The sequence below is a fragment of the Pseudophryne corroboree genome, chromosome 9 (assembly GCF_028390025.1).
Source record: "Pseudophryne corroboree isolate aPseCor3 chromosome 9, aPseCor3.hap2, whole genome shotgun sequence".
Taxonomy (NCBI): Eukaryota; Metazoa; Chordata; class Amphibia; order Anura; family Myobatrachidae; genus Pseudophryne; species Pseudophryne corroboree.
Window position 1 is genome coordinate 154,677,339 of NC_086452.1, and position 23,186 is coordinate 154,700,524.

The 23,186-nt window shown below is 46.8% G+C and overlaps 1 protein-coding gene across 3 annotated transcripts in view; it reads right to left on the reverse strand.

The window, feature by feature from the left end:
- Positions 1-23,186, reverse strand: part of FNBP1L (formin binding protein 1 like) — a 261,673-nt gene that overhangs the window by 42,577 nt on the left and 195,910 nt on the right. For 2 of the 3 annotated variants that reach the window (XM_063939867.1, XM_063939866.1), the window contains exons 9-10: positions 15,128-15,331; positions 5,211-5,225 (exon numbers count right to left, since the gene is read on the reverse strand). In XM_063939867.1, the coding sequence (XP_063795937.1) occupies positions 5,211-5,225; positions 15,128-15,331 (219 nt within the window). The remainder of the gene's footprint in view (positions 1-5,210; positions 5,226-15,127; positions 15,332-23,186) is intronic. The other variant, XM_063939868.1, reaches the window with a different exon arrangement.

Here is a 23,186-nt window from a genome sequence, read left to right on the forward strand (position 1 = left end):
TGCTTCTTGTGCCGCCCTGCCTGTTTACATGGGCGACCGCCGTGATGTTGTCCGACTGAATCAACACCGGCTTTCCTTGCAGGAGAAGTTCCGCCTGGCTTAGAGCATTGTAGATTGCTCTTAGTTCCAGAATGTTTATGTGAAGAGACTTTTCCAGACTCGTCCATACTCCCTGGAAGTTTCTTCCTTGTGTGACTGCTCCCCAGCCTCTCAGGCTGGCGTCCGTGGTCACCAGGATCCAATCCTGAATGCCGAATCTGCGGCCTTCTAATAGGTGAGCCTTCTGCAACCACCACAGAAGTGACACCCTTGTCTTTGGTGACAGGGTTATTCGCAGGTGCATCTGCAGATGCGACCCTGACCATTTGTCCAACAGATCCCTTTGGAATATTCTTGCATGGAATCTGCCGAATGGAATTGCTTCGTAAGAAGCCACCATTTTTCCCAGGACTCTTGTGCATTGATGTACTGACACTTTTCCTGGTTTTAGGAGGTTCCTGACCAGATCGGATAACTCCTTGGCTTTTTCCTCTGGAAGGAAAACCTTTTTCTGAACCGTGTCCAGAATCATTCCTAGGAACAGCAGACGAGTTGTCGGGATTAAATGGGATTTTGGAATATTCAGAATCCACCCGTGTTGTCTTAGCACCTCTTGAGATAGTGCTAAAGCTGTCTCCAGCTGTTCTCTGGACCTTGCCCTTATTAGGAGATCGTCCAAGTATGGGATAACTAATACGCCTTTTCTTCGAAGAAGAATCATCATCTCGGCCATTACCTTGGTAAAGACCCGAGGCGCCGTGGACAATCCGAACGGCAGCGTCTGAAACTGATAGTGACAGTTTTGAACAATGAACCTGAGGTACCCCTGGTGTGCGGGGTAAATCGGAACGTGTAGATACGCATCCTTGATGTCCAAGGATACCATAAAGTCCCCTTCTTCCAGGTTCGCTATCACTGCTCTGAGTGACTCCATCTTGAACTTGAACTTTTTTATGTAGAGGTTCAAGGACTTCAGATTTAGAATAGGCCTTACCGAGCCATCCGGCTTCGGTACCACAAATAGAGTGGAATAATACCCCTTTCCTTGTTGTAATAGGGGTACTTTGACTATCACCTGCTGAGCGTACAGCTTGTGAATGGCTTCCAACACCCTCTCCCTTTCGGAAGAGACGGTTGGTAAGGCAGACTTCAGGAAACGATGAGGAGGATCCGTCTCTAATTCCAACCTGTACCCCTGAGATATTATCTGCAGGATCCAGGGGTCTACCTGCGAGTGAGCCCACTGCGCGCTGTAATTTTTGAGACGGCCCCCCACTGTCCCCGAGTCCGCTTGAGAGGCCCCAGCGTCATGCTGAGGTTTTTGCAGGAGCCGGGGAGGGCTTCTGTTCCTGGGAAGGAGCTGCCTGTTGGTGTCTCTTCCCTCTTCCTCTGCCTCGTGGCAGGTACGACAAGCCCTTTGCTCTCTTATTTTTGTAGGAGCGAAAAGGCTGCGGTTGAAAGGTCGGTGCCTTTCTCTGTTGGGGAGTGACTTGAGGTAAAAAAGTGGATTTCCCGGCAGTAGCCGTGGCCACCAAGTCTGATAGACCAACTCCAAATAACTCCTCCCCTTTATACGGCAAAACCTCCATGTGACGTTTTGAATCCGCATCGCCTGTCCACTGTCGTGTCCATAAGGCTCTTCTGGCTGAAATGGACATAGCACTCACCCGAGATGCCAGTGTGCAAATATCCCTCTGTGCATCACGCATATAGATAAATGCATCCTTTATTTGTTCTAACGACAGTAAAACATTGTCCCTATCTAGGGTATCAATATTTTCAATCAGGGATTCTGACCAAACTACTCCAGCACTGCACATCCAGGCAGTTGCTATAGCTGGTCGTAGTATAACACCTGCATGTGTGTATATATTCTTTTGAATAACTTCCATCTTTCTATCTGATGGATCCTTAAGTGCGGCCGTCTCAGGAGAGGGTAACGCCACTTGTTTGGATAAGCGTGTGAGCGCCTTGTCCACCTTAGGGGGTGTTTCCCAGCGCGCCCTAACCTCTGGCGGGAAAGGGTATAATGCCAATAACTTTTTTGAAATTATCAACTTTTTATCAGGAGCAACCCACGCTTCATCACACACGTCATTTAATTCTTCTGATTCAGGAAAAACTGTTTGTAGTTTTTTCACACCATACATAATACCCTGTTTTACGGTATCTGTAGTATCAGCTAAATGTAACGTCTCCTTCATTGCCAAAATCATATAACGTGTGGCCCTACTGGAAAATACGTTTGAATTTCTACCGTCGTCACTGGAATCAGTGCCCGTGTCTGGGTCTGTGTCGACCGACTGAGGCAAAGGGCGTTTTACAGCCCCTGACGGTGTTTGAGGCGCCTGGACAGGCATTAATTGATTGTCCGGCCGCCTCATGTCCTCAACTGACTGTTTAAGGGAAGATAAACCATCACGTAATTCCACAAATAAAGGCATCCATTCTGGTGTCGACCCCCTGGGGGGTGACATCTGCATATTTGGCAATTGCTCCGCCTCCACACCAATATCGTCCTCATACATGTCGACACCACGTACCGACACACACCGCAAACTCACAGGGAATGCTCTAATGAAGACAGGACCCACTAGCCCTTTTGGGGAGACAGAGGGAGAGTCTGCCAGCACACACCACAAAGCGCTATATATACAAGGGATATCCTTATATTAAGTGCTCCCTTATAGCTGCTTTAATATATATATATATAGCCATTAATGTGCCCCCCCTCTCTGTTTTACCCTGTTTCTGTAGTGCAGTGCAGGGGAGAGACCTGGGAGCCGTTCTGACCAGCGGAGCTGTGACAGAAAATGGCGCCGTGTGCTGAGGAGATAGGCCCCGCCCCTTTTTCGGCGGGTTCTTCTCCCGCTATTTTTCCAGTCAGGCAGGGGTTAAATATCTCCATATAGCCCCTATGGGCTATATGTGAGGTATTTTTAGCCTTGTATAAGGTTTATATTTGCCTCTCAGAGCGCCCCCCCCCAGCGCTCTGCACCCTCAGTGACTGCCCAGTGAAGTGTGCTGAGAGGAAAATGGCGCACAGCTGCAGTGCTGTGCGCTACCTTATGAAGACTGAGGAGTCTTCAGCCGCCGGTTTCCGGACCTCTTCACGCTTCAGCATCTGCAAGGGGGTCGGCGGCGCGGCTCCGGGACCGGACTCCACGGCTGGGCCTGTGTTCGATCCCTCTGGAGCTAATGGTGTCCAGTAGCCAAGCAGCAAATCCACTCTGCATGCAGGTGAGTTTACTACTTTCCCCCTAAGTCCCACGTTGCAGTGATCCTGTTGCCAGCAGGACTCACTGTAAAGAAAAAAACCTAAACTAAACTTTCTCTAAGCAGCTCTTTAGGAGAGCCACCTAGATTGCACCCTTCTCGTTCGGGCACAAAATCTAACTGGAGTCTGGAGGAGGGTCATAGGGGGAGGAGCCAGTGCACACCACCTGACCTAGTAAAGCTTTACTTTTTTGTGCCCTGTCTCCTGCGGAGCCGCTATTCCCCATGGTCCTTTCAGGAACCCCAGCATCCACTTAGGACGATAGAGAAAATGACAGTTGTGCCTGATGTGAGGAGTCACCTCTGTTTGTCTTTGTTTGGAAATATTCTGCAGAAGTTTGCTGTTGTAATGTCTGGGACAAGCCCTTAAGGCCCATACACATTAGACGATGTCGCTCTGTGAGCGACATCGTCTAACGTTTCCCCCTCCCGGGCCGGCCGGTCGGCGGCCGCCTGTACGCACTGAGCGATATGACCGCTCATATCGCTCAGTGAAGTCACGCCCCCGCCAGCCCTGCATGAAGGTCGTGGACGACAGTCCACATCCTTCATGCATGCCCTGCCGACAGCGACGATCGTTGCCGACCCGCGGGGCCGCGCATCGGTCGTCGCTGGCGGCATACACACTTAACGATATAATGAGCGACGTCGCTTATTTTATCGTTAAGTGTGTATGGACCTTTAGTTATCCCAAGTTTATGTCAAGGATACAAAACCCCTCAGCTTTGGCTGGTTATAAAATACTGATCGACTTAACACTTAATTTTCATTAAACTACAGAAGATCTGACAGCACATATTTAAAATAAACTCCAACTAATTGTATCACCTAGTGTTTTCTAGCTTCAGATTTACAGTCATCAGAGCTTTCTTGCAGAGCCATCTGAGGAGTACTCCCATCTACAGGAGTGCATCATTTAATATCTGTGGAAAGGTGAATGCTTGGCAGAACTGCAGAACTTAGTAAAGCAGATTTCTGTACCCTGTTGTACCCTGGATTCTCTCTGCCATTTGTAGTGAAAGTGCTATGAGATAGAGAGCATATAAATGGTAACCAAGGAGGATAACATGCAGCATTGTTACAGACTGGAGTATACCCTAATATTTCTATTTCAAGGATAATCATTTAATTTAGACATAACTCCGCAGCAGTTCTCAATTCACTCAGTACCAAAAGCCGCCTGAATAGAAAAAGGGTATATAATATTTGAAAGTGTGATTCCTAGTGGCTTTAAAATATAATTAATTATTGCAGAAATCAGAGATAGTCTATTCCACCCAGATGTTCTGCAAAAAAATTCCCAACTCGCAAAGCCTGCATACACCCGAGCCGCTGATACAGTGGATATGGAGGGTATACACTGGCCTATAAATACAGATATTTGCTCATTTATAGGTTTTATTTGGCCTTTAATCAGCATTGCAGACCATCTGCCCATATTACAATGTACTCCAGTTTCTTTAAATAAGTCGTAAGGTGTGTAGAGTCCGTTACACAACAAAGCAGCTTCTAATTTGCCACCTTTACAGATAGCACCCAGGAAGCTTTGACATACTTGCACACAAAAGCAAACATACGATAAGATCATAGTAATACATAAGACATCATTACAGCCTTACACAAACATATTAAAATTGTAGACTTTATAATATAATAATCTAGCTTGTTTCTATACATTAGACTTTCACAGCAAAACTAAATCCACACAAGCAGACAGGATAGATCGGTGACTCAGGCCATGGTGCTCCAGATCTAATGACTGGGGAGAGATGGATCTTTCAAGCTGTGATCACATCACCTTGAGCGCCACAGGATTCATAGAATGAAACAGACAAGGTATCAAGCAGCGACGTTCAGTTTGCATGATGGGACACAGACCAGCACACTTTGCTTACCATCCTTAATGACCACTGAACCGTTCCCCAGCAGCAGAAAGAAATGGCAAGTTACTGAAAGATAGTGCACATTTTTGTTCCAATACAGTGAAAGAAAGCCCCAGTAAAGTGTATGCTGCGATACACCCTGCCCTTTCTAATGATTTTCTGTATGAGCCCCCAATTGGCTCTCAGGAGCATTAACAGGCACTATTGTGATTAGTATTATTCCAGATATGGATAAAGAATTGGGAAAAAATAAGATTTTACTCACCGGTAAATCTATTTCTCGTAGTCCGTAGTGGATGCTGGGAACTCCGTAAGGATCATGGGGAATAGCGGCTCCGCAGGAGACTGGGCACAACTAAAGAAAGCTTTAGGACTACCTGGTGTGCACTGGCTCCTCCCTCTATGCCCCTCCTCCAGACCTCAGTTAGGATACTGTGCCCAGAAGAGCTGACACAATAAGGAAAGGATTTTGAATCCCGGGTAAGAAAGACTCATACCAGCCACACCAATCACACCGTATAACTCGTGATACTATACCCAGTTAACAGTATGAAATATAACTAAGCCGCTCAACAGATGGCTCAACAATAACCCTTTAGTTAGGCAATAACTATATACAAGTATTGCAGACAATCCGCACTTGGGACGGGCGCCCAGCATCCACTACGGACTACGAGAAATAGATTTACCGGTGAGTAAAATCTTATTTTCTCTAACGTCCTAAGTGGATGCTGGGAACTCCGTAAGGACCATGGGGATTATACCAAAGCTCCCAAACGGGCGGGAGAGTGCGGATGACTCTGCAGCACCGAATGAGCGAACTCTAGGTCCTCCTCAGCCAGGGTATCAAACTTGTAGAATTTAGCAAATGTGTTTGCCCCTGACCAAGTAGCAGCTCGGCAAAGTTGTAAAGCCGAGACCCCTCTGGCAGCCGCCCAAGAAGAGCCCACCTTCCTCGTGGAATGGGCTTTTACAGATTTAGGATGCGGCAGTCCAGCCGCAGAATGTGCAACTTGAATCGTGCTACAGATCCAGCGAGCAATAGTCTGCTTTGAAGCAGGCGCACCCAACTTGTTGGGTGCATGCAGGATAAATAGCGAGTCAGTCTTTCTGACTCCAGCTGTCCTGGAAACATAGATTTTTAGGGCCCGGACTACGTCCAGCAACTTGGAATCCTCCAAGTCACGAGTAGCCGCAGGCACCACAATAGGCTGGTTCAAATGAAAAGCTGAAACCACCTTTTGGGAGAAATTGGGGACGAGTCCTCAATTCCGCCCTATCCATATGGAAAATCAGATAAGGGCTTTTACATGATAAAGCCGCCAATTCTGACACACGCCTGGCCGAAGTCAAGGCCAACAGCATGACCACTTTCCACGTGAGATATTTTAAATCCACGGTTTTAAGTGGTTCAAACCAATGTGACTTTAGGAAATTCAACACCACGTTGAGATCCCAAGGTGCCACTGGGGGCACAAAAGGGGGCTGAATATGCAGCACTCCCTTAACAAATGTCTGAACTTCAGATAGTGAAGCCAGTTCTTTCTGGAAGAAAATCGATAGAGCCGAAATCTGGACCTTAATGGAACCCAATTTTAGGCCCATAGTCACCCCTGACTGTAGGAAGTGCAGAAAACGGCCCAGCTGAAATTCCTCAGTTGGGGCCTTCCTGGCCTCACACCACGCAACATATTTTCGCCATATGCGGTGATAATGGTTTGCGGTCACTTCTTTCCTAGCTTTAATCAGCTTCCTCCGGAATGCCCTTTTCCTTCAGGATCCGGCGTTCAACCGCCATGCCGTCAAACGCAGCCGCGGTAAGTCTTGGAACAGACAGGGCCCCTGCTGCAGCAGGTCCTGTCTGAGCGGCAGAGGCCATGGGTCCTCTGAGATCATTTCTTGAAGTTCTAGGTACCAAGCTCTTCTTGGCCAATCCGGAACAATGAGTATAGTTCTTACTCCTCTTCGTCTTATTATCCTCAGTACCTTGGGTATGAGAGGAAGAGGAGGGAACACATAAACCGACTGGTACACCCACGGTGTCACCAGAGCGTCCACAGCTATTGCCTGAGGTTCTCTCGACCTGGCGCAATATCTTTCTAGCTTTTTGTTGAGGCGGTACGCCATCATGTCCACCTGTGGCCGTTCCCAGCGATTTACAATCAGCTGAAAGACTTCTGGATGAAGTCCCCACTCTCCCGGGTGGAGGTCGTGCCTGCTGAGGAAGTCTGCTTCCCAGTTGTCCACTCCCGGAATGAACACTGCTGACAGTGCTAACACGTGATTTTCCGCCCATCGGAGAATCCTTGTGGCTTCTGCCATCGCCGTCCTGCTTCTCGTGCCGCCCTGTCGGTTTACATGGGCGACCGCCGTGATGTTGTCTGACTGGATCAGTACCGGCTGGTTTTGAAGCAGGGGTCTTGCCTGACTTAGGGCATTGTAGATGGCCCTTAGTTCCAGAATATTTATGTGTAGGGAAATCTCCTGGCTTGACCATAGCCCTTGGAAGTTTCTTCCCTGTGTGACTGCCCCCCAGCCTCGAAGGCTGGCATCCGTGGTCACCAGGACCCAGTCCTGTATGCAGAATCTGCGGCCCTCTAGAAGATGAGCACTCTGCAGCCACCACAGCAGAGACACCCTGGTCCTTGGAGACAGGGTTATCAGCCGATGCATCTGAAGATGGGATCCGGACCACTTGTCCAACAGATCCCACTGAAAGATTCTTGCATGGAACCTGCCGAATGGAATTGCTTCGTAGGAAGCTACCATTTTTCCCAGGACTCGCGTGCAGTGATGCACCGAGACCTGTTTTGGTTTCAGGAGATCTCTGACTAGAGATGACAACTCCTTGGCTTTCTCCTGTGTCCAGAACCATCCCCAGAAACAGTAGACGTGTCGTAGGAACCAGATGTGACTTTGGAATATTCAGAATCCAACCGTGCTGTTGTAGCACCTCCCGAGATAGTGCTACCCCGACCAACAACTGCTCCCTGGACCTCGCCTTTATATGGAGATCGTCCAAGTATGGGATAATTAAAACTCCCTTTTTTCGAAGGAGTATCATAATTTCGGCCATTACCTTGGTAAATACCCTCGGTGCTGTGAACAGACCAAACGGCAACGTCTGGAATTGGTAATGACAGTCCTGTACCACAAATCTGAGGTACTCCTGGTGAGGAAGGTAAATGGGGACATGTAGGTAAGCATCCTTGATGTCCAGTGATACCATGTAATACCCTTCCTCCAGGCTTGAAATAACCGCCCTGAGCGATTCCATCTTGAACTTGAACCTTTTTATATAGGTGTTCAAGGATTTCAAATTTAAAATGGGTCTCACCGAACCATCCGGTTTCGGTACCACAAACATTGTTGAATAGTAACCCCTTCCTTGTTGAAGGAGGGGTACCTTGACTATCACCTGCTGCGAATACAGCTTGTGAATTGCCTCCAGCAATGCCTCCCTGTCCGGGGGAGCTGTTGGCAAGGCAGATTTGAGGAAACGGCGAGGGGGAGACGTCTCGAATTCCAGCTTGTACCCCTGAGATACTACTTGTAGAATCCAGGGATCCAACCGTGAGCGAGCCCACTGGTCGCTGAAGTTCTTGAGACGGGCCCCCACCGTACCTGGCTCCGCCTGTGGAGCCCCAGCGTCATGCGGTGGACTTAGAGGAAGCGGGGGAGGGCTTTTGTTCCTGGGAACTGGCTGTATGCTGCAGCTTTTTTCCTCTACCTCTGGGCAGAAAGGACGCGCCTTTAACCCGCTTGCCTTTCTGGGGCCGAAAGGACTGTACCTGATAATACGGTGCTTTCTTTGGCTGTGAGGGAACATGGGGTAAAAATGCTGACTTCCCAGCTGTCGCTGTGAAAACGAGGTCCGAGAGACCATCCCCAAACAACAACTCACCCTTGTAAGGCAAAACTTCCATGTGCCTTTTAGAATCTGCATCTCCTGTCCACTGCCGAGTCCATAAACCCCTCCTGGCAGAAATGGACATTGCACTTGTTTTAGATGCCAGCCGGCAAATATCCCTCTGTGCATCTCTCATGTATAAGACTGCGTCTTTAATATGCTCTATGGTTAGCAATATAGTGTCCCTGTCTAAGGTATCAATATTTTCTGACATGGAATCTGACCACGCAGCTGCAGCACTGCACATCCATGATGAAGCAATAGCTGGTCTCAGTATAATACCGGAGTGTGTATAAACAGACTTCAGGATAGCCTCCTGCTTCCTATCAGCAGGCTCCTTTAGGGCGGCCGTGTCCGGAGACGGTAGTGCCACCTTCTTTGACAGGCGTGTGAGCGCTTTATCTACCCTAGGGGATGTCTCCCAACGTGACCTATCCTCTGGCGGGAAAGGGTACGCCATTAGTAACTTTTTAGAAATTACTAGTTTCTTATCGGGGGAAGCCCACGCTTCTTCACACACTTCATTTAATTCATCAGAAGGGGGAAAAACCACTGCTAGTTTTTTCTCCCCAAACATAATACCCTTTTTTGTGGTACCTGGGGTAATATCAGAAATGTGCAACACAGTTTTCATTGCCGTAATCATGTAACGTGTGGCTCTATTGGAATGTACACTAGTCTCATCATCGTCGACACTGGAGTCAGTATCTGTGTCGACATCTGTGTCTGCCATCTGAGGTAGCGGGCGTTTTAGAGCCCCTGATGGCTTTTGAGACGTCTGGGCAGGCACGGGCTGAGAAGCCGGCTGTCCCACATCTGATATGTCGTCAAACCTTTTATGTAAGGAGTTGACACTGTCGCGTAATTGCTTCCACATATCCATCCACTCAGGTGTCGACCCCGCAGGGGGTGACATCACATTTATCGGCACCTGCTCCGCCTCCACATAAGCCTCCTCATCAAACATGTCGACACAGCCGTACCGACACACCGCACACACACAGGGAATGCTCTGACTGAGGACAGGACCCCACAAAGCCCTTTGGGGAGACAGAGAGAGAGTATGCCAGCACACACCAGAGCGCTATATAAAACAGGGATACACACTACACAGTGATTTTACCCCTTATAGCTGCTTATATATCACAGATTGCGCCTACATTTAGTGCCCCCCTCTTTTTTACACTATGTAGTCTGGAACTGCAGGGGAGAGCCTGGGGAGCGATCCTTCCAGCGGAGCTGTGAGGAAAATTGGCGCCAGTGTGCTGAGGGAGATAGCCCCTTTTCCGGCGGGCTTCTCCCGCTTTTTTTATACAGTTATGGCAGGGGATTTTACACATATATAGTCTTAAAGGCTATATTATGTGTTAATTTGCCAAGTAAGGTACTTATATTGCAGCCCAGGGCGCCCCCCCCAGCGCCCTGCACCCATCAGTGACCGGAGTATGTGGTGTGCCTGGGGAGCAATGGCGCACAGCTGCAGTGCTGTGCGCTACCTTAATGAAGACCGAAGTCTTCTGCCGCCGATTTCCAGGAACGTCTTCTTGCTTCTGGCTCTGCTAGGGGGACGGCGGCGCGGCTCCGGACGACCGAGGCTGGGCCTGTGTTCGATCCCTCTGGAGCTAATGGTGTCCAGTAGCCTAGAAGCCCAAGCTAGCTGCAAGCAGGTAGGTTCGCTTCTCTCCCCTAGGTCCCTCGTAGCAGTGAGTCTGTTGCCAGCAGAACTCACTGAAAATAAAAAACCTAAATATTACTTTCTTTCTAAGAGCTCAGGAGAGCCCCTAGTGTGCATCCAGCTCGGCCAGGCACAAAATTCTAACTGAGGTCTGGAGGAGGGTCATAGAGGGAGGAGCCAGTGCACACTAGGTAGTCCTAAAGCTTTCTTTAGTTGTGCCCAGTCTCCTGCAGAGCCGCTATTCCCCATGGTCCTTACGGAGTTCCCAGCATCCACTTAGGACGTTAGAGAAAAGAAGGACAATGGAGCATATGTACTAAGCCTTGGGGGGGTGAAAGTGGAGAGAGTTAAAGTACCAGCAAATCAACTCCTAACTACCATGTTACAGGCTGTGTTTGAAAAAACGACAGGAGCTAATATTCTCTCTCTCCACTTCATCACTCTCCAAGACGTAGTACATCTGCCCCCCCAATATTACTAGCTTAGGAATCTGTATCATTACATGACACATCCAAATACAATTTAAGGTAAAAAATAAAATAAAAAATGTGAGGCTTATAAAAGTGCAGTCTGACATTTCAGTGATAATTATATATTCTGGTGGCATTATAACAGGAATTCCCAACTCCTATCACAACCAGCTTTATTGGTTCTTTATGTTTGAGATGGCTCAGGGTACTGGATTGCGACACAACATGCTTGGCTGAGGACTAGATGAGGGAGTCATGTGATTAACTCACATCCTGCCCTGGAGTGAGTGAGTATCAATATTACTAAAACAGTGGAGATTTAAACTACATTTAATGAGGAAACTAAAAAGGCATAACACACAGCAAGCCCACTGCATCTTGATAGCACACAGGTCCGGACTAGCACCGGCTATACAGAGAAGAGGGTCCATGCACATCACTGCAAACACTTCAGATGTTAAGGTCGTACCATACAGATGTGATACTTAGATCATTAAACCCTTTTTGTCACCATATATTTTAGAGGTAAGAAAGCATAAATAATAAGTGGCAACATGCCAGGAATTTGCTGGACAACCTGTACACGTACACCTAACACGCCACCTCCTAGGAGACGTGATAATGTGTGGTTTCCCTTTTCAGTTACTCACCCTACTGTAGACAACACTGGCATTTGGCAGCAAAAGTGAAAACGTTGTTATGGAGAAATGTATTTGTAACCAGGCTGAGTGGACGGATTTTTAGTACAATATTTTATTGTTTACAATTTATTGTGAGAATTATTGTATACACCGAATAGAGAATCCGTGGATTCAGCCTGGACACACGGAAAGTGCATTCCTTGAAGATCACACTACACACTGCAGGTATAGATAGACTTACAGCTCTCCTCAGGCCTCTGAAAGAAGACTGCCTTTGTCTGCATACGTTCACCTCACTTACACAGTAGGTGTAATGAGTACCAATGCATTCATATGCTCCAGGTGGCGGACATGTAGGGGAATTTGTCTAACATTAGGATACATAAATGCATATGAGCTATAAAATGTCTCGAGTTGTCATTCTACAGCCTTCTGACCCCTCAAGATTAATATAAACAAAACATCAACAGTAGTTACTGCTACCACCAACCCAAGAGTCTGCCTAGAACCAGGTAACTGATGCAGCTATCTGCTTATATATAAAGTTACTTCAAGTAGCAGATTAACCAAGTCCCCGACTCTTGCACAGAAGTATAGCAGACTTGCTTCTCTCCTCATCTTAGCACTCACACAGCTTCCAAACACTGTTTCCACCTCACATGATAGTCACAATACTGTATTTCACAGAGTAAAGCAACCATGTGAAAACTACAAAACAGGTTTTACAATGGGACAATCTTTGTTCAAAACCGATATGATCTGAATATTAGTCACTTGCAGCAAATAGTACTCTGCTTGGACCTCGAATAATATAATGTTGGGCGAATGGCAGCGAATAGAAGTTAAGGCTTTCTGGACAAATGGAAGCACACCCAACACCAGCAATCTTCCAGACAAGATTTAGGATTTAACGCAGAGAAAATCTTTTGGGCACAGGTGAACCATCTGCATAAACTTTTTGGGTGCAATGATAATATACCCACATTAGCTAGAACAAAGAATTATCACAGGATGCACAAATGATAAATATTCTCCTGAACTTGGATTGAAGCCAAAGCAAGATTATTATTTTTTAATATTTAAAATATAATAAAAGATCAGTAGGAGTAAAGCAAACAGTGCCAAGCAAAAGTGGATATGTTCCAAGTTCTCCTCCTCTCCTGTAAGAAACTATGGCCAAAACCAACTAACCAACAGGAAAATCCAGACAAACATTCTGAAGAAGCATTATCTCTATCAATAAGCTTTTGTGATCAGAAGATAACGTTCATCTTCATTGGACTAAGCTGAGGAGAAGCCAGTGCTCGGACTGCAAACATCTTTATTTTCTCTAAAATACAAGAAATTATAGTCTGAGATAGGTTCTGCTTTTTGCTATAATTACACAACTTCCTTAAACTTTGAAAGGACTATCAAAGAAAGTACTTTCGTTTGCATCTCCTGTCGTACAATGCGTTACTTGGGTGTGTTTTTTTTGTTTTGTTTTTTAGATCTTGCAAGAAATATTGTTTTTTTCTTCTCTTTTTTATAGCAATTCAGATCATAAAGACATAAAAATTTTCCCAAAGGGGAGTAACAGAGTATCAAATTAACCTCCGTTTTAATCCCCTGTTGAATCGCCAATCTTTAAAAAGCCCCAAATCAATAATACTGATTTGACACCAATAATAAAAATCACCTGACATCTGTTGATTTGTTAGAAAGGTAAAATGTCTTGCCCACTACATAAAAATAATAAAACCCACATCAAAGTCATCTAAGGCTAACCATGTGTTTTATTATTCACAAGTGTGTCACATGCCTCTCCATGGGTACAGAGCATATAATTTATGTTTTTCTAGGAACATAAAGTCATTCACTTACCCACAAACCCCCCTATAGACACCCAGACATATACTATTGAACTTTGGTAACATTTCTATCACCATGGTGAAGCCAGCATACTACATACTGTAAGTATTCTAAAGTATAAACTCTTCAGTAAGTTCAGGAACAATACTTAGTTCTATCATACACAGTCATTCACAAGTATCAATGCCCAGAGTGTACGTGCTCTTCAGTGACCAACAGCAAGACTCTGCAGTCCACTTGATGACACTACTGAAGGGTATGCTCCATTACCAATGGTATTGCAGTGTGCTTAATAGATGGCACACACTTGTTTTCTCATAACACCTGTATCTACTCTTGGTCACAACAGTGGAGGTTTCTCTATTAATTAGTCTAATGAACACAGCCACTCAGTTACGTTCTCGTATAGATAAGCTTTACAAACATGACCTGTAAATGGTATTCTGAGGAACCCTGATCTAGAAGATACCTTAATATTCTCAGAACCTGCTGTCTTCCCAATGCAAGGTGCCCAAAGCAGAACAGCCTCACCACCTAGTACAGAGGTTCTCAAACTCGGTCCTCGGGGGCCCACACAGTACATGTTTTGCAGGTCTCCTCACAGAATCGCAAGTGAAATAATTAGCTCCACCTGTGGACCTTTTAAAATGTGTCAGTGAGTAATTAATACACCTGTGCACCTGCTGGGTTACCTGCAAAACATGCACTGTGTGGGCTCCCGAGGACAGAGTTTGAGAACCTCTGACCTAGTACAACCCTGAACTGGAATGGGGTTGGGCAGCCAGGCTATTTTCATAATGATTCTAACAATAGAGGGACAGCTGTATTTAAGAGTTAATGTGGACAACTATTTGCTTAAGCATATGTGATGGCAAATTATGAAGTGACTGATAACATTATGCTGCTGTACAAATCCAGGCTAACGCTAAACTTGTGTGGGTTTCCTCTGGGTACTCCAGTTTCCTCCCACACTCCAAAAATATACTGGTAGGTTAATTGGCTCCCCAAAAATGACCCCTAGTGTGGACATAGGCAGACTAAATGGGCCAAGTGGTTCTTACCTGCCTTCAAATTCTATGTTTCTATGTAACACAGGGGCAGATGTATTAAGCCTGGAGAAGTGATAAAGCAGTGATAAGTGCAAGGTGATAACACACCAGCCAATCAGCTCCAATATGTAAATTTACAGTTAGGAGCCGATTGGCTGATGCGTTATCACCTTGCACTTAACACTGCTTTATCACTTCTTCAGGCGTAATACATCTGCCCCACAGTCATAAAGAGCTAAGCACAAAACTAACAGGAGAATCACTTGCCTGTAATAAAAGAAACAGTGTAAACACTACTAAGGCAGGGAGACATTTCATGCTACATATTCTTACCTTGGGTTTCTTTCCAAACAGCCACAGCTTGCCCTTGGCCTTGCCCATGGTTATTTTGGGGTCAATTCTTACTACTTCTGGCTTTGGAGTACTTATGGTGCCATCGGAAACAGTTCTGTAAATATGTTGACTGTAATCTTCAAAGGGGAAATCCCCAGGGGGCTCAAAGCCAGATTTAAAACAATCGACCACAATCTGAGAGTCCTGCAGTAAGTATAGAAGGATATAAACTAATTAATTGTATATAATATACACACACACACACACACACACACACACACACACACACACACACACAAACACACGACAGTGCAATGCTCAACTTTATCTGGAAAGAATTAGATCACAGAAATAACACTCCACAGAGCAGCATTTATTAAAGACATGGAAAGAGACCCACACATGAGGCATACGTTACTTGCCCAAAAGTATGTGGTCATCCATTCTAATAAGAGTGTTAACCCATTTTGAAACAGTTACATAAAATCAAGTGTACAGCGATGCAATCTCCAGTCAACAATAGCAGCATAGAAGGGTCAGCAACCTTCACCATGACACTGTCATAGGATGTCAACTCTCCAAAATTCAGACTTTCACATTCTTGCCCTACTAGAGTTGGCCTGGTCATGTAAAAGCGCTGTTATGCTTAAGTGGAAATGTCTAGAATCAACAAGAGCTCAGGCACAAAGTGGTAGGTCAGACAAGCTCAGAACAGGACTGTGAAATGCTGACTCACATAGTGCATAAAATCCTCTGTCCCAAACTATTGCTAGAAGACAAGATTGGAAAGCAAAAGGGCTGTTCATCAGGAGCTTTATAGATTGGGTTTTCATTACCGAGCATCCGAACACAAGCCTCGTGTTACCAAATGCAAGACGAAACGTTGAATGGAGTGGTGTAATGCGCTCCACCACTGGACCCTGGAGGAGTTGAAATAGTGGTCTGGAATTTTTGCCAACTGTGAAGTTTTGGGGGGTGGGATACTTAGACGGCAAACCCCAATTCTAAACATAATGCTTAGACTTGTACTTTCACAAAGAAAAAATAGGATTTTGGAACTTACCAGGCAAATCCTTTTCTTTGAATCCATAGGGGGCACTGGAGTACTCTTGGGATATGGATGGCTTCCGCAGGAACAGGGCACTGAATATTTAAATTTAGAACTCTCCACCCCTCCATATCCCAGAGTACCTCAGTGTTTTTTACTGAGCCGAACAGGAGCTATAGAGAGGTTGACAATGGAGAATTACATATAACATAACGGACAAGAATGAAGTTGACACATAACGTTACTGACAACTAAACAGTTGGCACCATAACCGATAGAACTTGAAACTTTGAACCAGTCGGTGAGAATGTGTTACCATAAGATCCCCTGAACTTACCACAAACCAGGTAAAACTGCTCTGGGTGGGCGTCCAGTGCCCCCTATGGATTCAAAGAAAAGGATTTACCTGGTAAGTACCAAAATCCTATTTTCTTTTTCATCCACTAGGGGTCACTGGAGTACTCTTGGGACGTACCAAAGCTTCCCCCCGTGGGCGGGAGAGCTGTTTGGCACCTGTAACACAAGGCGGCCAAAGCTAGATGCTGATGCCGCAAACGTATCAAACTTGTAAAAGTGCACAAACGTGTGCACTGATGACCATGTAGCCGCACGGCAAAGCTGCGTCGTAGAAGCCCCACGACCAGCTGCCCATGAAGTTCCCACAGAACGTGTGGAATGAGCTGTTACTGATGACGTATGGTCAGTTTAATCCATCTGGATAAGGTCTGCTTAGAAGCTGGCCAACCCATCTTGGCAGCATCATAGAGAACAAACAACGTATCCGTCTTACGAACCGTAGACGTTCGGGATACATAAACGCGTAATGCGCGTACCACATCCAAAGTTCCAGAATCTCCTGTTAACACAGGAACTACTATTGGTTGATTGATGTGAAAAGATGACACTACCTTTGGTAAGAAAGCGGGATTCGTCCGAAGTTCCGCTCTGTCATCATGAAACACCAAATACGGTAGCTTGCATGACAAGGCACCCAAATCTGAAACATGCCTTGCTGAAGCTAAGGCTAGGAGAAAAATTGTTTTCCAAGTGAGAAACTTAATATCCACTTGTTGTAAGGGTTCAAAATATGAAGACTGTAAGAAATTTAAAACCAGATTCAAGTCCCATGGCGCTGTAGGTGGAATGAATGGAGGCTGTACTCTGAGGACACCTTGCAGAAAGCTGTGTACAGACGGCAATAGAGCTAATCGTCTTTGAAAGTAAATTGACAAAGCAGATACCTGCACCTTTAGTGTAGATAAACGCAGTCCTCCATCTAACCCCGTCTGTAGAAATAGCAAAAGACGGGATAACTTGAAAGATGATGTCGGAAACTTCCGAGCTTCACACCAACCTATATAGGCACGCCAAATTCTGTAATAATGAGCTGCCGTAACTGTCTTCCTAGCTCGTAACATGGTTGATATAACCGATTCTGGAATGCCCTCTCTTCTTAAGAGGGCGGTCTCAACAGCCACCCCCGTCAAATGCAGCCACGGTAAATCGGGGTAAAGGAACAGACCCTGTTGTAACAGGTCCGGACGAAGTGGGAGCGGCCAAGGATCGTCTGCGAGTAGTCAGCGGATATCCGAGAACCAAGCTCTGCGAGGCCAATGAGGCGCCACTAGTATGACTGTGGCGGACTCTCTTTTGATCCGTTTTAGCAACAGAGGGAGCAGCGGAAACGGAGGAAACAGATACACGAGGCTGTACGGCCACGCGATTGTGAGAGCATCCACCGCCACTGCCTTTGGATCTCGCGTTCTGGACACATACTGGGGCGTTTGGTGATTGTGGCGAGATGCCATCAGGTCCACTTGAGGGTAACCCCACCTTTGGACCAACATGTGAAACACTTCGGGATTTAATGCCCATTCTCCCGGATGAAAATCCCGACGGCTGAGATAATCCGCCTCCCAGTTGTCCACTCCCAAAATGAACACTGCCGAAAATATCACTTGGTGATGCTCGGCCCAACTGAGGATTCGAGCTACTTCCCGCATTGCCATGCGGCTTCTCGTTCCTCCTTGTTTGTTGATGTATGCGACCGCCATCGCGTTGTCTGACTGCACCTGGACAGTCCGAGACCGAAGCATGTGCACTGCTTGTCGTAGCGCATTGTAAATTGCCCGGAGTTCCAGGACATTTATAGACCGTAATCTTTCGTGATCCGCCCAGAGACCCTGGAGATGACAATTTTGAACTACAGCTCCCCAACCTCTGAGACTCGCATCCGTCGTTAGAATTATCCAATTCCAGGAGCCGAACGTTTGTACTTTGAGCCACCAGAGTAGAGATACCCTGGCCCGTGGCGACAACCTCACCCTGTGGTGAATCTGCAGATGCGAGCCCGACCACTGTGCGAGCATATCCAGTTGAAAAGGACGTGAGTGAAATCTTCCGAACTGAAGCGCTTCGAAAGCAGCCACCATTGTGCCTAAGAGGCGAATGCACAAATGTACCGAGACTGTGCGTGGCTTGAGCACTAATTGTACCAGATGACGAATAATCTGTACTTTCTGTTGTGGTAGGTAAATTCTTTGATTTACCGTATCGAGAATCATACCTAGGAATTGAAGTCGTTGAGATGGAATTAGATGTGATTTCTTGAAGTTGACAATCCAACCGTGCTGAACTAGTACATTGTACGTTAGCAACGCATGTTGGAGGAGCATCTGTTGAGACGGAGCTTTGATGAGCAGATCGTCCAAGTACGGAACTATTATCACTCCCAGGGATCTGAGATGAGCTATCATCACAGACATCACCTTGGTGAATACCCGAGGCGCTGACGAGAGGCCAAACGGTAGAGCCTGAAACTGGTAATGGTTCTGCCGTATCGCAAAACGCAAGAACCTCTGATGAGGTGGCCAAATCGGAATGTGTAAGTACGCATCCTTGAGATCTAGCGCAATCATGAATTCCTGTGGCTCTAAACCTGCAATTACTGACCGCAGAGATTCCATCTTGAATCTGTAGTAAGTGACATACTGATTGAGACCCTTTAGGTTCAATATTGGCCTGATGGAGCTATCCGGCTTTGGTACCACAAACAGACTGGAATAATAACCCTGACCTTGTTGTTGTACAGGGACCGGAATAAAAACTGCTGAATCCAGCAGGGACTGAATGGCAATTTGCAGAACCGCCCTCTTGTCGTCCGACAGAGGCAGTCCTGTCTTGAAAAACCGCAGTGGCGGAAGACAGTCGAACTCTATTTTGTAACCTTTTAACACTAAATTGCGGATCCACCCATCTGTGGATGTCTGGAACCATGCCAAATGGAACGTCTGAAGGCGTGCTCCCACAATTGGAGATCCGAGATGGGCTGGGAGCCCGTCATGCCACTGGCTTATTGGTGACCTTAGCGTCCCGACGACTGGTGTTGGTTTGTTGGAAACCATGTCCTCGACCTCGTCTACCAAGCGTGGCTGTTCCTCTACCACGGCCTCGAAAGGGCTGAGGTCTAAAGGATTTGAACGCCGGGCCAGAGTATTTCCGTCTAGGTACCGTTGGAGGCAATGGTAGGAAAACAGATTTTCCTCCCGTGGCCTCAGAAATCCATTTGTCCAATTCAGGACCAAACAATTTCTCGCCACCGTAAGGTAACGCCTCTATACCTCTTTTGACCTCTGCCTCCGCTTGCCAAGAACGCAGCCAGAGTGCTCGCCGTACTGTAACTAGCGACGAAGAAATACGAGAAGTGAGCTGACAGACGTCAGTAGAAGCTGTACATAGATACTCAGCAGCTTCACAGATTTGATCAGCAAGAAGTATAAGGTGATCGTCATGTAGACCAGACTTGAGTTCAGTTATCCATACCATTAGCGCCTTAGTTACCCAAATGCCAACCAACCCAGGTCTAAGCAACACTCCGCTGCTATATACATGAACTTAAGCATATTTTCCGGTCTGAAGGGTCTTTAAGCGTAGTAGCGTTGGTACTGGTATGGTTAATTTTTTCGTAAGCTTGGACACAGACGAATCCACCATTGGCGGATTCTCCCATGTAGATGTCACAGACTCTGGAAACGGGTAACTAGACTTAAATCTGCAAGGTATAGAAAACCGTTTATCCGGATTCTTCTGTGTTTCAACTAACATCTTATTAAGATATTCCGAAACAGGAAAACACATTGGAGATCTTTGTCGTTTAGTAAATACGACTTCATCATTTGTCAGCGGCTCCTCAGTCTCCGTAAACTTCAGAGACTGACGCACAGCTCTGACGAGATTATCAATGCCTGGGCTGTCAAAATCTTCACCATCAGACAGCTGGTCTAATTCGCCCTCCTCACCCTCATCTTGCGCAGTGAGGTCTGGCATAGAATCGTCAGAATGTTACATAGCAGAAACTGGTAAATCATACGAAAAATTATATTTATCCCTTCTACCCAAAGTGGACTTGGACCTTTGGCAAGGCTGAGACCCCTCCGGTAGTTCTGGCGGTCTCATCCGAGACTAAGATCTTGCCGCTTCCCGCTCATGTCGAGCGGCGGCCAATTCTGATTGCAACCCAGCCATGACATCGGTTAGCCTAGCCCATGGAGGTTCCGGGGATGAAACCGGCTTTGAAACCGAAGCGGAAATTGTATTCGTAACAGAATCCACAAAACATACTGAACATGTGGTAGATCCATCCGGTAACACACTCTTACAGACATTGCAGTGAAACTGCTTTTTAGATTTGGCTGGTGCCTTACTCATTATGCAGACATACAATACAATATACAAGGACAGACACTTGCACGACTCAGTAAATGTGTACTAAGGAGTGTATAATATATATGTATATGGCTGCAGTGCAGTGCACGTGGCCAGTACTATATGAAATCTGATCCAAAATTCCCACTAACACCCCTGCGCCATCCGGTGGAGTGGAGATGTAGGACAGGAACGTTCTGGAATCAGAGGAAGACACAGGAAGCATGTTAAAATGGTCCCCATGCCATGCTGACAGTTACAATCACAGTGTAGGTTATTACACATGACATTATAACTTGTACCTGACTCTGCTTTTAATATAGGCTTAACAGCCTATTAATATAACCCATGCAGCATATGTAATATTGCAGCCTGCCAAGCAGCCTATGCTTTTCCCCCCTTGCAGCAGCGCTGGCCGTGAGCAGACTACTCCCCCCCTCCCCCTGTGCCCCGTGTACCGCTGCGTCTCAGCAGGGAGCGGGACCTGAAATCCGGAGTCCTTGCAGGAAGGCGGGGAGCGCGCTATGGAGATTGGCCGTGGTGCGGAAGTGTGAACGGGGTGCGGCGGGCCGGAGCGGCATGTAGCGGCTGTTGGCGGCGCGGTCGAAGTGGCTGGGTCGGGCGCAGAGCCCGTACAGCGCGGATGGAGCGGCTGGGGCGGGCGGCGGTGATAAACACTTTCCCCACACAGTGGGGCAGCAGCGTGCGCTGACCGCCCCGACCCCCCAGCATACCTTGTCTCCAGTTGTGAGGGCTGTGACGGGGCTTCTGTCTGTAAGCTCCGTTCAGCACTTGCAGAAGTCAGGTAGGAGCTGCGTGTGGCTGTGAGGGTGCTCTATGTGAGGACCGACACGCCATGCGCTGCCTCTGCGCAGCGGCACTATCCCAGACCCACGTTTTTTAGAAACTGGGAAGGGATGTGCTGAGTATAAAAAATGAAGATCGAAAATAAAAATGAAAAATAAATTCAAAGCAATTGTGTGGAGCTCCACACAACCCTGTTAGTGCAGTGAGCACAGAAAAAAACACTGAGGTACTCTGGGATATGGAGGGGTGGAGAGTTCTAAATTTAAATATTCAGTGCCCTGTTCCTGCGGAAGCCGTCCATATCCCAAGAGTACTCCAGTGACCCCTAGTGGATGAAAAAGAAAATAGGATTTTAATACCTACCGGTAAATCCTTTTCTCTTAGTCCGTAGAGGATGCTGGGGACACCTCAAGAACCATGGGGTATAGACGGGATCCGCAGGAGACATGGGCACTTTGAGACTTTCAAATGGTGTGACCTGGCTCCTCCCTCTATGCCCCACCTCCAGACTCCAGTTTAAGGAACTGTGCCCAGGGAGACGGACATTTTCGAGGAAAGGATTTATTGTTAAACCACGGTGAGCATCTTACCAGCTCACACCTCAAGCATGCCGCAAAACGTGGCATTCAACAGAACACAAGCCAACGGCATGTAGAATTTGCAGCAATATGCTGACAAAAAATGTAACACAACCTGTGTGTAACCACAACCAATAACTGCAGATACAGTACGCACTGGTACGGGCGCCCAGCATCCTCTACGGACTAAGAGAAAAGGATTTACCGGTAGGTATTAAAATCCTATTTTCTCATACGTCCTAGAGAATGCTGGGGTCATTTCAAGAACCATGGGGTTATACCAAAGCTGTAGAATGGGCGGGAGAGTGCGGATGACTCTGCAGTACCGAATGACCAAACGTGAGGTCAACCTCGGCCAAGGTATTAAAACTGTAAAACTTAGCCCAATTGTTTGCTAAATAGCTGCTCGGCAAAGATGCAATGCCGAGACTTCCCAGTCAACCGCCCCGGACGAGCCCACCTTTCTAGTAGAACGGGCCTTCACCTATTTCGGTAACGGCAATCCTGCCATGAGATGAACATGCTGATTCGTACCACAGATCCAGCGCGCAACGGTCTACTTGAAAGCAGGACACCCAATCTTGCTGGGAGCAATGAGGACAAACAGAGCCTGTGTTCCTAAACGGAGCAGTCCTGGCAACAGAAATTTTCAAAACTCTGACCACATGCAGAGACTTCGATTCAGCGAAGGCGTCCGTAGCCACAGGCACCACAATAGGTTAGTACATGTGGAAAGAAGAAACCACCTTTGGTAGAAAATGTTGACGAGTTTCCAACTCTGCTCTATCTTCATGGAAGATCAAATAAGGTCCGCTAACTCAGACACTCGCCTTGCGTATGCCAAGGCCAACATGACGACCACTTTACAAGTGAGGAATTTCACTCTGCCTTACGTAAAGGTTCAAACCAATGTGATTGAAGG